At 37.4% G+C, this 14,283-nt stretch overlaps 1 protein-coding gene across 1 annotated transcript in view; it reads left to right on the top strand.

Moving 5' to 3' along the window:
• Positions 1–14,283, top strand: part of LOC150081900 (mitogen-activated protein kinase-binding protein 1-like) — a 470,343-nt gene that overhangs the window by 84,009 nt on the left and 372,051 nt on the right. Inside the window, exons 4-5 of the mRNA XM_090378972.1 lie at positions 3,234–3,326; positions 5,663–5,779. Of these exons, the coding sequence (XP_090235098.1) occupies positions 3,234–3,326; positions 5,663–5,779 (210 nt within the window). The remainder of the gene's footprint in view (positions 1–3,233; positions 3,327–5,662; positions 5,780–14,283) is intronic.

Genomic DNA, 14,283 nt, shown 5'->3' with positions numbered 1-14,283 from the left:
AACTACCCGCTGGCTAAAGGCAAATTTCCGCACATATATCCTACATCTGTCTTTCCTCAATTTGAATTTATGCCCTCTCAGATTATTCTGAGCAAGAGGAAGAATCCCATCGGCATTGAGAATGATCAAACCATTCAAGGCTTTATACACCACTATCAGATCACCTCCAGACACTGTAATTTGCAAAACTTAAGCCTTTCTTCGTAAGAGCAACCCTTTGTTCCATTCACTAATCTTGTTGCTCTTCTCTGTACTCGTTCCAGCAGCTCTACATCCTTCTTGAAATGAGGCCTCCAGACATATATACAGTACTCAAGGTGTGGCCTGACCATTGCCTTATACAAGGGAATAATCACCTCCTTATCCCTGCAAAAAATATTCCTGTATATCACTGACAAGACACCATGAGCTACTCTTGCAGCCTGTCTGCACTGCTCAGAGAATTTCATATCTGCCTGCACAATTACCCCCAGGACCTTTTCATTCTCTACCACTGTCAGTGTAGTACCACAGAGTTGATACGTTGCTCTGGGGTTGCTGTTTCCCATATGTAGTACTTTACATTTGTCAATGTTAAACTTCATTTGCCACATCTCAGCCCATCTGCTCAACCTTTCCAGATCCTGTTGCAGCAGCATAGCATCAGTAGTGTCCTTAACAACCCTGCCAACCTTTGTATCGTCTGGAAACTTGGACATTAAGCTTGATATATACCATCATCAATATCATTTATAAATACAGAAAACATAATGGACCCAAAAATGAACCCTGAGGGACTCCACTAATAACATTAGTCCACGATGAGCAGTGTCCATTGATTACAACTCTCTGTCTTCTCCTCCTCAACCATCCCTTTAGCTCTAGCAGCAATTTGCCTCTAATGCCACACTGCTCCAATTTGTGCAGCAGTCTTCCATGTGCAACAGTATCAAAAGCCTTTATAAGATCCAAATATATAATGTCAAAGTTATTCCCTGCATCCAATTCTTTTGTGACTGCATCATAGTATCCAATCAAATTGGTCAGGCAAGACTTTCCTTTTACAAAACCATGCTGTGTCCAAGCTATAACTGAAGTCTTGTCTAGATGATCATGCAGTGCTTCTTTAACCAGTGCCTCCATTAATTTTCCTGGAACAGAAGTTAAACTCACAGATGAAATTAAACTCACAGCTTAACTTCTGTTCCAGGAAACTGGAACAGAAGTTAAACTGTGAGTTTAATTTCATCAAGCAAGCAGTGCATTTTAAAAAGGCTGTGATTCAGAGGGCAACTGCCCCGCCTCAGTTCTTCCCTGAGCCACAGCACTCCCATTAGTTTGAGCCTTTTGCTTTGCTGCTCTGGTCTGAGTCATGATTTCGATTTAATTTCAATAAAATTTAAATTTCAGTACAAAATTATAACCCTAAACTTGTATCCCAACACAGTTATAATGCTATATATATTTTTCAGTATTGAGTATTATCTACGAGTTCCGTTTATATAACTTCCGTATCAAGTTATGTATTAATTAATTATGTTACGTTTGTAATCTAAGTCGTTATATGTATTTAGTTAAAAAGTACAATTGAATTAACAATGAAGTTTAACAAGATTAATAGATTTTACTGATTAATTTACAATATTATATTATATACTATTCTATATAGTATCGGTGTAAATACACCATAGTTAACCCATAAACTTGAACTACGTATGTAGTGTAGTGTAGAGGGCATCATTTTAATTGTATCTCATATTGTGGTTGCCTTCACAACGAGATAGCTGCTATTGCATTACTTCAAATAAATAATGCTTCTCTAGTAGAGAAGACTACTGTTATTTTTTTTCATCTGTACCACCACCCAGACGATCGTTTTGAAGCTATTGGGCTTCAACATCAGTGGGCGGGCAGGTACCCAGGTAATACAACAAGCCATCACAGTTGCGAAGTTATATCCACAATATGAGAGATGCCAAAAGGGTGTGGAAGTAATGTATTTTGAAAACAAAATGCACAGGGCATAATCCTTATGGGTTTTGACAATTAACTATATAGTATCGGTGTAAATACACCATAGTTAACCCATAAACTTGAACTACGTATGTAGCATAGAGGGCATCGTAAAGGGAATATATACTATTCTATACTAAGCTTACGCTATCTAGTTCGGGATATAATGTTGTATTGTATAACAATGGCGGCAAGTTACGAACGGTAAATCTACGGACACTTAAGTATTAATTAACTTCCAAATCTCGTTGTCTCAATTCAGAATAAACTAAGGGTCCTGACTAGGTTTATAAGCTACTTATAGACCTAGTATTATAGTAAAAACACTCATGAACTCCAAAAGTCTGCTTTTAGTAATGAGAAAAACACATAATGAAGAGCATAAAAGTGAACAGAACGAAACTTTTATTAATTTAGTTCAAAAAATCAAAAAATCAACATTTTATTTTCCTTAAAAATTTCTTCCATCTTTAAAAGATTCATCGCTACTATTACGTGTTTACCGTTCATTACAAAACTATTATGCGCTGTTCTTTACTCATCATCCTCCACATTATAATGCAACCAATGACTACACAGTAGCTTGTCCTCTGTCATGCCCACCACCAATCATTTCATCGTTTGCCACGCCTACCTGTCAATCAATATATCCTTCTCGATTTCGGCTCCAGACCGATAACACCTACCGTCTGTTTACTAAGCGAGCAGCGTTAGAGTCCGGTGTCGGGAAACTAATTTTCCATTTAAGTTATCCAACGTTTCTCGTCGTTCTCGTATTGGCTTTCTTTACCTTAGCCAAAAATTCTAATTTCTTTGACTGTATTGTCACTGGAGATGAGTATTTGGATGTTTCAGTTTGACCCAGAGATAAAGTGTCAGAGCATGCAGTTGACTTCAAAATCATCATCAACACCAAAAAATCACGTTTTTCAACACACAGGGTGTGATTCACAAGGAATTTGTCAGACCAATAAAAATCCACCAAATGTTTATTTATTTATTTTTTCATATATAAAAATAGTAGGTTAAAGGAATGAATGGGTCATTGTGGTGTATGCTCAGAAATGAAATTTTCTCTGTACATGTCATTGTTTTTTGCTCTTTCTTTGTCATAAATCATGAATTAGTAGTACCATTTGCTAATGTGCCTGGAATGTAATGTGCTGCATACATTAACTTACTTATTTTTTTCATTGTGAATAATTAGGTAACACTTTTTTTGTTTTTTTTTTTTTATTCAGTGTGGCCATTCTTCTCATGTACGAGTGTTTGATATTCAAAAGCGTATACAGGTAGCAGAACTTGCAGGACATAAATATGGCATTAACTGTGTGGTAAGTTAGCTGTATTTAAATCTGTAACATATTATTTATGTAAAACTTGTGAATTGCTGAGTCTGGCTTATACAGTTTATTATTACTGTTGTCCAATTCTGATATGAAGCAATTTGATTTAGTCTTTATTTTTTAAAATGAATCCTTATACATGCCCAAACTATTACATTTGTTATGATCTATTAATATATTTTAGTGATAATGAAGGGAATGTGGGGGGGGGGGAAGAAGTATTCCAGTCCATTCTGAGCCCTGGCCAGATGTATAAGAAGTAGACATGCAGTATTCTTTTTTTATTCAGTGTGGCCATTCTTATGTATGTGTAGAGGTCATGCTTAATGTCGCTTTAAGTTAAAATAAATATAGCATTTTAAATCATTTAAAAATAACCAAAATGAGTATAAATGCATTCTTATTGTTCCTGGTACTAAATTCTTTATTGTAAACCAAATTCCCATGAGGGAGGGAATGTTAATAAATACCACACCATATATGTTTTGCACACCATAAATAAGGTACAGTTTAGCATTTTAAAAACAGTTACTGAAACACTTCTGAAAATCAGAAGGCTCACCTGTCCTTCCCATGACCACATCAACTAAGAAGCCCCAAGAAAGTATTTACATAGTATTTATCTGATGCCAAGGAACTTGTGATCATACTATGTGACAACCTATATTTGCATAATGTACGTTTAATTATTAGTTGATGTCAGTTTCATTAGGGTTTTTAATTTTTTAGTTGGTGGGTATAATTATATACTCTATATCACCCAATAAATTAAGGTAAATAAAAGCATGTTTTTCATTGTATAACTTTATTTTAGTGTTTCTAATACATGCATATACAGAGTAACTGTTTAAATTTTTAATTTTGTCAGGTACAGATGGTCTCAAAAAATAAGTTTTGGTTTTATGGAAATTCAGCAATAACAGACACCCCCTTCCCCCTATTAGTTTGTAAAATTTAGGGTTTACTGTAATTTATTATTCCTATTAATTTCATCACTAAGAACTGAAGAATTCTTGGTGATAGATGCCATGGTCAGTCGGTGTTCGGTGCTTGGTTTGGTCCCCTTTGTACAGAAATTAATGGAATTTTTGTAGAGGTGGACAGTTTGAATAAATTCAAGAAAGAACCAGTCGAATTATTGGAGGGGTGGATAAATGATATGGAAGTTTTTTTTTGGATGATGCTTTATAAGCTTGCTTCCTTGTATCACATGCCACTAATAATAATAATAATAATAATAATAATAATAAAAGTGGTGCAATTAACCCAGTGGTTATGATGGCAGACCACCAATATCATGCATTCAGGTATGAATCCCCCTGTAGCAGGGAAAAAAAATCACTGAGGCGAGAAAAAAAAATTGCAAAAGTTGCTTCATTGGATCTACCTCCCCCAAGGTCAAAGTGATGGCTGAGACAGAGAGTAGCACTGTCTGGTGTTGCCCCCATAACTATCCCCACCACTGAATGTCAAAGCTAAATGGGTTCACCTCCATGGCTGGATAAAGATGAGTTGTAGAAATATTGAACATACTGCATTGGGTGTGGCGTAGAATAAATTCACTTGCATTCAGTCAGGCCTTAGGTAGAGGGGTCAGCTCAAAAAGTTGCAGACAGTCTCCTGGGGACAACAGTGGAGCGGGTGGCACCATCTCCCATATAGCTATCACAACTGAAGGGCAAGCCCAACCAGCTGGAAGTGCTTCTTGTGCAACTGTGCTAGTGACCACCTCCGCTTCATGTGTTGGCCACATGAAGCGGAGCATTGAAATGAATATGTTCATCATCTGAGCATACTATGAAGTAATGAAGCTAGAGACAGACACAATAATGTACTGGATGAAACTACACACTAAGTGGTTGGAATGATTCCCGACTCTTCAAGTCACCAAACAGCAATTAGCAGACCAGAAATGGACCATCATCAAGAACCTGATAGCTCCTGCAATCTTGTACACCCTCTCTCACTTGATGTACATGGATGACACCAAACTCTACCACAACCAAGAATCAGCTCCAACAGCTACTCTGGATCACTGAAGAGTTCAGCACTAACATCAGGATGCAATTTGGCCTAGATAATGCAAGACCCATGGAATGCATTGAGGACATCCAGTCAGTTGAATCTACCAGATGAAGACTGGTGAAAAGATTGAAGCCATGAGAGGAGAGACATTGTTACATTATGGCGATGAAGTATATTTATCTGTGTAATGTTTATTTGCATGCCATTTGTAATGATAACTCTTAATGTTTTTGTATGACATTTCATCAAGTTTTTGTAAATGTATGTTTTCTTTTCAATATTCTGCTTTCATTCTTTAGGCTTTTTCTCCAAACACAAAATATGTTGTGTCTGTTGGATCTCAGCACGATATGATTGTTAATCTGTGGGATTGGAAAAGTAACTGCAAGGTAGCTTCTAACAAAGTGTCATGTAAGGTAGGTATTTATTTTTAATACAGCATTAAATTAATTTTGAAGACCCAGACTTTGCAGAACACTGAAAATGACTTTGAATTTGGTTACATATTGCAGAGAAAGTTTAGGATCCAAAAGTTGAAGTTTGATCAGTATACTTGCTGTTAACTAACTTAAGAATTAATACAATACAAGCACATACAATGCGCATAAAGTATTAGTACAATAATGTTTCAGGAATTCTTATGTAAAAATTCTCATCATCAGAAGGACTTAATGGAGCATTTCATATGATATAAAGGGACACCTTATAATGGTAATTCCTTTATATCATCCCTTAGTCTCATTATTGACCCTCTAAGCAACTGTGTGACTGAAATCACTAGGATAAAAAAAAAAACGATTATTTTGCCTGATCAGCATGTGGGGTTAAGGCAAGTAATTCAAACTCTAGTGGTATGGAGGATGGAATAAACAGTGATTGTGCCACATTGTATCAGATGACCAGTGACTTTTTAACAGAAGGGAAAATACAGGAACTCCCCGACATGTAATACTTGACTTACACAAATTCAACTTTATGTAAGTTGTTGATGGCCAGCACAAACTGAAAAAAATATGAAAACATATTTTGCATCTGTAGGGATAAATGGAGATATTGTGAAAATATTGTAATGTGAACCCAGTAATATATTGTTTTTTTTTTTTTTTTTTGTAATTCTTTCCAAGTCCTTGGAAGTTGAAAATTTCACTATATCACTAAGCTGTTTATTTCTCTGAAAGGTTATATTTATAATGGAATTGCACTGCACTTTCATCGTTATCATATGTTCCATTATAAGAATCAATTTTGAACACCTTTGTGATAATTTTCTAAAGCACATTTCTGGAGGTCACGACCAAAAAACAATAAAAACAATTTGCAATTTCTGGTTTATTGGGCATTTCTGTTAGTATATTCTATACAGAAGAAAATACAGGAACTCCCTGACTTACGTAATACTCGACTTACACAAATTCAACTTTACGTAAGTTGTTGATGGAAGGTGCAAACTGAAAAAAATATATATGGAAATGTATTTTGCATCTGTAGGGATAAATGGAGGTATTGTGAATAATATATTGTTTGTTTTTTTTTTTTTTTTTTTGTAATTCGTTCCGAGTCCTTGAAAGTGAAAATTTTGCTATATTACTAAGCTGTTTATCTCTCTAAAAGGTCATATTTATAATGGAATTGCACTACACTTCAATCGTTATCATTTGTTCCCATTATAAGAATCAATTTTGAACACCTTTGTGATATTTTTCCAAAGCACATTTCTGGAGGTCACAACCAAAAAACAATAAAAACAATTTGCACTTTACATTCTGGTTTGTTGGGCTTTTCTGTTAGTACATTCTATTATAAATGGGTAGTAAACTCGATCTTATTGCATTTGCGATAATCCCGATAAGTGGAATTCTGTGGGTTTTTACATTACGGTATTATGGTGAAATGAGTTCCCCTTCACTGAAATCTTCAGTCATATAAAAAACAAATTTTCATAAACTTCTCTTCATTCCTATTTACTTATTACAATGGTGAAGGGAAAGGGACCCACAGAAAGTGCAAGTGCTGGCAGTGCTAAGAAATGAAACAAAATTGATTTAGAAATGAAGATGAAAATTATTAAGAAGTACGAAGCAGGACAAAGATTGTCATCTATTGCAAGGGAATTAGGTCTCGCTGCTTCAGTAGTGAATACTATTTTGAAGGACAGTGCGCATATAAAAGAACATGTCAATGGATCAATGCACTTAAGATCAACAGTGAATTGCAAAACAGTGTTCCGGTGCTATATCGAAGATGGAACAGCTATTAATAATATGGATAGAAAATCAGATTTAGAAGCAAGTTCCCCTGAGTCCAATGGGCATTCAAACAAAAGCAAGGAGTATTTATGAAGATATTAAGGATAAGTGCGGTGGATCCCAAACTACGTTCGTGGCCAGCAATGGGTGGTTTAATAGGTTCAAGCATTGTACTGGTTTCTAAAACATTAAAGTATGTGGTGAAGCTGTCAGTACCGATTCTGCAGCTGCAGAGAAATTTTGTGATGTGTTGGAAAAAATTATTGATGAAGGCACTATTCAACGCAGCAAATTTTTAACGTTGACAAGACTGCTCTGTATTGGAAAAAAATGCTGGATCGAACATACATTGCCAAAGAGGAAAAGACAATGCTAGGTTTCAAGGCTTCAAAAGATAGGGACATACTCTTGCTTGTGGCTAATGCAGTGGGAGATTACAGATTAAAACCACTGATTGTGTACCATTCTGGAAATCCTTGTTCATTTAAGGCCATCAATTAAGCCACCCTGCCTGTGCATTTCCGATCAAACCAGAGAGCATGGATAGCAATATCTCTCTTTGAGGATTGGTTTAAATGTTGCTTCATTCCCAAGGTTGAAAAATATTGTAAAGACAACAACATTCCTTTCAAGATTTTGCTTCTATTAGATAATGCTTTTGGACATCCTATGCATCTAGATGATTTCAATTCAAACGTGAGAGTTATATTTCTATCACCAAACACGACATCACTCGTCCAACTTGTGGATCAGGGTGTTATTTTGAATTTAAAAGCATACAACATTTGCTCAGGCATTGTCTGCAGTAGACGATGAGAAAATTTTTTTTTAGGTTAGGAGAATTTTGGAAATCTTACAATATTTACCACACCGTCTTAAACATTAAGAAGGCCTGAGCAGAAATTACTAAAAGTTGTTTAAATGGCACATAGAAGAAAATATGCCCCCTGCCATGTAAAAAGTTTCGAAGGATTTGAAAAAGACGAATCATATGAAGAGGTTATAGATAAGATTGTAAAGGTTGCAGAGCTACTTCAGTTGGAGGTTGATGCCAAAGATGTGGAGGAGTTAATTGAGGAAGAGAAAGAATTATCTAACGAAGAACTTATTCACTTGCAAGCAGCAATAGTGAAAGAAGAAAATGCTGATGAAGCTCAAGATGAACCAAATGAGGAGCTGAGACGTATCATCACCAGAGAGATTGCAGTGGCATTTTGTGAAATTGCATCATCAATGGCAAGGTTTGAGAAGATGGATACTGACAGCAAACGATTCTTAAAAGTTAACAGAGGGGTGAATGATATGCTTGCTTGCTTGCTACAAAGAAATCTATGATGAAAAGAAAAAAAGCCACTGTCCAGTCATCCATTAATATGTTCTTTCATAAGGTTGAGTGGCCGACCCCTTCTTCGACCTCTTCTACCCGCTCACTTGAAGTGAGCTGGTAGCTAATGCCAGGGAAGAGAGCCTAAAAATCTTCAAGGGTTGTGTTAGGGTAGTTAAATATACAAGAACAGTAAGTCTTAATTGTTTATATAGTAATGTTAGAAGTGTCATCAATAAAATGAGTGAATTCGAACTGCTGGTTAAAACAAGTAATGTGGATATAACAGGGCTTACGGAGATGTGGTGCCACCCAGAAATTGGGGATGATGAGTTTCAGTACGGCTTGTATAATGTATTTAGGAAAGATAGGGTAGAGAGAAGGGGTGGTGGGTTAATGCTTCTTATCAGAAGCAGCCTGAGTGTGACGATAGCTTTCCCGGATTCAGACATTTCACATGCTAGTATAGAATCTGTATGGTGTGAGATAGTTGGAAACAAAGGTATAATGCAAGTAGGAGTAATCTACAGACCAGGTGATTGTGAAGGTCATGACAAAAGTCTCTACATGCAAATGGAATGGGCAAGTAAGCGTCAATGCCTTATTATGGGTGATTTCAATTTGCCTCTAATTGATTGGAGTAAATGGGAAGGAAACTCGACATGGGGAACAAAATTTTTAAATCAACTAGATGACTGTTATTTGTATCAACATGTCAGGGAAAGTACTAGAGAAAAGAATATCCTAGACCTCATCATCACACATGAATCAGATGACATAACAGGGCTGACAGTAGAGGAATCAGTAGCAGGAAGTGATCACGGAGTTCTACGGTGGATGATGATGAGAGAGGTAGCAGCAGTAAAAGGCAAAGGAATGGGTTTTAATTTCAGAAAAGGAAATTACGATGCCTTAAGGTACTACATGGCCTCTATTAACTGGGTAGATATAGCACAGAGAATGAATACATTTGAACTGTGGTATGCTTTTAAAACATTAATCACAGATGTCTTGAATGCGTATTTACCATTAAAAAAATACTCCACGAGAAGGGTTCCAAGTTGGATGAATAGTGAAGTTGCCACATTACTTGAGCAGAAAAAGGTGGCATGGAAAGGTTACAGAGCAATAAAAAGTAGTGAAGCCTATAACAGCTACAAGATGATCTGTAATAGAGCCACAGAAAAGGTTCGACAGGCAAAGGCAGTTTATGAGAAATCGCTAGCAAACAGAGCAAAGAGGGGGGTATAAGGAATTATTCACATATATAAATGCCAAGAAGAGCAGGACAAACCAGATTGGACCTTTACATAAGGGAAAGGGGATAGTATTAACTACACCAGCTGCCATTGCAGATGAACTCAACAGTTATTTTGCATCGATATTTACAAATGAAAAACCTAAGTTCTGCATTCCTTAAGATATAAGGAATGCAGAACTGGAATTTGGGGAGCACAATGTGTACAGAAAGGATAGACAGGACAGAAAGGGAGGGGGTGTTATGCTGTTAATTAAGAAAAACATAAAATCAAAGGAAGTGCACCCAGTTAATATAGATGAACAGTGCTCTGTTGAGTCAGTTTGGTGTGAGATAAGCACTGCGAAAGGAAAAATAAGAGTAGGAGTGTGTTATAGGCCTAATGACTCGAATGAGTACAATGAACAATTGTACAGAGAAATAGAGTGGGCCAGTAAATCAGAATGTCTTATAATGGGGGATTTTAACTTCCCAGATATTGACTGGAACTTGTAGGTTGGTCACTCACACACTAGTCAGACTTTTGTGGATTTATTGGATGATTGTTTTCTGCAGCAGCATGTTCGAGAGGCAACCAGAGAAAGTAACACTCTTGATCTGGTTATCAGCAGTGATCATTCGTGTATTAAGAATTTGCAGATAAAGGAACCACTAGGTGGCAGTGATCACAGTGTGCTGAAGTGGGATTTAGTCGAAGAGGTAACTACCGTCAGGGGTAAAGGAAAGTGTTTTTGCTTCCGTAAAGGGGAGTACAGTGGTCTCAGACAGTTTTTAAATTCTGTACAGTGGGATCAACTGACGATGTTACAAACAGTAAATTCTAAGTGGGAAGCATTCAAAGAATTAATCGTGGAAGCTACTAGACTTTATATACCGATTAAGAAATATCGTTCAAGGTTTAGGCCTAAATGGTTATCAAATGAACTAATGAGACTCGTGACAGAGAAGAAAAATGCATGGGATGCATATAAATTATCAGGTGACGCAGAAGCCTGTGGCAGATATAAGCTAGTCTGTAATCAGGTCACAAAGGAGGTTCGGCAGGCGAAGGCGGATTACGAGAAATTTTTGGCAAAAGATGCTAAGAAAAACAGCAAGGATTTCTTTACTTATATAAACTCTAAAAGGAAGGAGATGAATCTGATTGGTCCACTTGACATCGATGGTTCGACTGTTGATGATCCTGCTCAGATAGCAAACAAACTGAATGAGTATTTTGCATCTACATTCACATGTGAGGAATTATTACAATTTGAAAATGGAAGAAGGTTATCAAATTGTAGCAGTGTGCTTAATGATTTTGTAATAACTGAGAGCAAAGTGGAGGAGAAATTGTTGAAGTTAAACATAAGAAAGGCACCTGGGGTGGATGGGATATATCCAGTTATTTTAAAGGAGGCGGCAAAGCAACTAAGCAAACCCTTAGCCATAATTATGAGAGCATCCTTGGACTCAGGGGAGGTTCCCACGGACTGGAGATGTGCAAATGTGTCCCCAATTCACAAAGGTGGATCGAAGGGTGACACGAGTAATTACAGACCAGTTAGTTTAATTTCTGTTCCGGGTAAAATAATGGAGTCGCTGGTTAAAGATGCATTGCAGGATCATCTAGACAAGACTGCAGCAATAATTCAAACACAGCATGGGTTTGTTAAGGGAAAGTCTTGTCTGACAAATTTGATTGGTTATTATGATGTGGTCACAAAGGAACTGGATGCAAAAAATAATTATTAATATCATATACTTGGATTTCAGGAAAGCTTTTGACACTGTTGCGCATGGAAGACTACTGTACAAATTGGAGCAGAATGGTATTAAGGGTAAGTTGCTACAATGGATAAAAGGATGGTTATGTGGGAGAAGACAGAGGGTGGTAATCAATGGGTGCTGCTCTTCGTGGACTAATGTTATTAGTGGAGTCCCACAGGGTTCGGTGTTGGGTCCACTGTTGTTTTGTGTATTTATCAATGATATTGATGAAGGTATATCAGGCTTAGTGTTGAAGTTTGCAGATGACACAAAGGTTGGCAGGGTTGTTAATGACAGTAATGGCAGTGTGCTGCTGCAACAGGATCTAGATAATTTGGGCAGATGGGCTAAGAAGTGGCAACTGAAGTTCAACCTTGACAAATGCAAAGTACTGCATATGGGTAGAAGTAACCCCAGAGAAACGTACGAACTGTGTGGTACTACACTTAAGGTGGTAGAAAATGAAAAAGACCTGGGAGTAATTGTGCAGTCAGATATGAAGTTTTCTGAGCAGTGCAGACAGGCTGCTAGGGCGGGTCATGGGGTTTTGTCAATGATATATAGGAATTTTGCTAGCAGGGAAAAGGAGGTGATTGTCCCTCTGTATAAGGCAATGGTCAGGCCACGCCTTGAGTACTGCGTACAGGTCTGGAGGCCTCATTTTAGGAAGGATGTAGATTTGCTTGAGCGTGTACAGAGAAGAGCAACACGATTGGTGAGGGGAATGAAGGGATTCTCTTACCAAGAGAGGCTTAAGTTCTGCAAATTGCAGTGGCTGGAGACTAGGCACCTGCGCGGTGATCTGATTGAGGTCTATAAGGCCTTGAATGGGTTGAGCACGCTGAATTCTGATGGGATCCTTCCACTTGTTCAGATTACCAACCTACGGGGACATAAGTTCAAATTAAGAAAGGACAGATGTAGAATAGATGTGCGGAAATTTGCCTTTAGCCAGCGGGTGGTTAATTGCTGGAACAAACTTCCATCTGTCGTTGTGGAAGTTGATAGGTTAAATAAATTTAAGGAGGAACTGGACAGGCATTTGGAGGGAATGCTGTGATATATTTTTTTTTTTTTTGGCTGATGCTGCATAAGCTCCTACACTTGCTTTCTTGCATCATGTGCCACTACTACTACTACTACTACTACTACTACTACCTTTTGTGGCAATGGGAAATTGTGGGAGCAAAGTTGAAAAATATGTAATTAATGATATTGAAATTTTGCAAGATTATTTAATGAAAAAACTTTCGAGCCTATAGGCCAGTAAGGCTCCTGGAGTCGATGGAATATACCCTATAATCTTAAGGGAGGCGGCAAGCGAGTGCATTGAACCATTGAGGCTAATTATGCGAGCATCACTAGACTCTGGGAAGATTTCTTTCGATTGGAAAAGTGCCAGCGTATCTCCCATACATAAGGGTGGCTCTAAGAGTGAAGTGGGAAATTATTGATCTGTCAGTCTGACTTCAGTGGTAGGGAAAATCATGGAGGCAATGATCCTTGATCATTACTTCCAAATGATCAGGATCATTTGGATCAAACTGAAATTCTCAAGGATATTCAGCATGGTTTTTAAAGGGAAAATCATGTTTAACAAATCTGGTTCGCTATTTTGAAAGGGTCACTCAATAGCTGGATTTAAGGAATAATTTCGACATTGATTATTTAGATTTCAGCAAACCTTTTGACTCAGTCCCACATGAGCGGTTGCTTTATAAGCTGGAACAGGTTGGAATCACTCGTAAAATCCTTAGATGGATAGCAGGATGGTTTCAGGGCACGAGGCAGAGGGTTGTGATAAATGGCTATTCCTCAGATTGGGTTGATGTAAGAAGTGGGGTTCCCCAAGGATCAGTATTAGGACCACTGTTGTTTTTAATTTTCATAAACGACATCGATGAAGGGATAGAGGACGTGATGTCTAAATTTACAGATGATGTTAAAATTGGTAGAGTAGTTAATGATCACTGTCAAGCTGAGCTTCTTCAGAGAGACCTAGATAGACTTCAGGAATGGTCAGAAAAATGGCAGCTATGCTTTAATCCAACAAAGTGTAAGGTATTACACCTGGGAAACAGTAATCCCAAAATAACTTATTCACGTGGTGGAGTTCAACTAAACGCAGTACTGGAGGAAAGGGACTTGGGTGTTACGATAACGGTCAGTCATGAAATTCTCTGAGCATTGAAACAGGTTGCAAGTAAGGCCTGTGGTGTCCTATCAATGATCTATTGAACTTTTGCAAGTAGAGATAGAGATGTGATAATCCCATTATATAAGGCTTTTGTTAGACCACACTTGGAATACTGTGTTCAAGTATGGAGACTGCACCTAAAGAAA

This window comes from Mastigoproctus giganteus, chromosome 8 (assembly GCF_048544385.1).
Source record: "Mastigoproctus giganteus isolate SK-2022 chromosome 8, ASM4854438v1, whole genome shotgun sequence".
Lineage (NCBI taxonomy): Eukaryota > Metazoa > Arthropoda > Arachnida > Uropygi > Thelyphonidae > Mastigoproctus > Mastigoproctus giganteus.
This window is presented reverse-complemented; position numbering and strand designations above follow the sequence as displayed.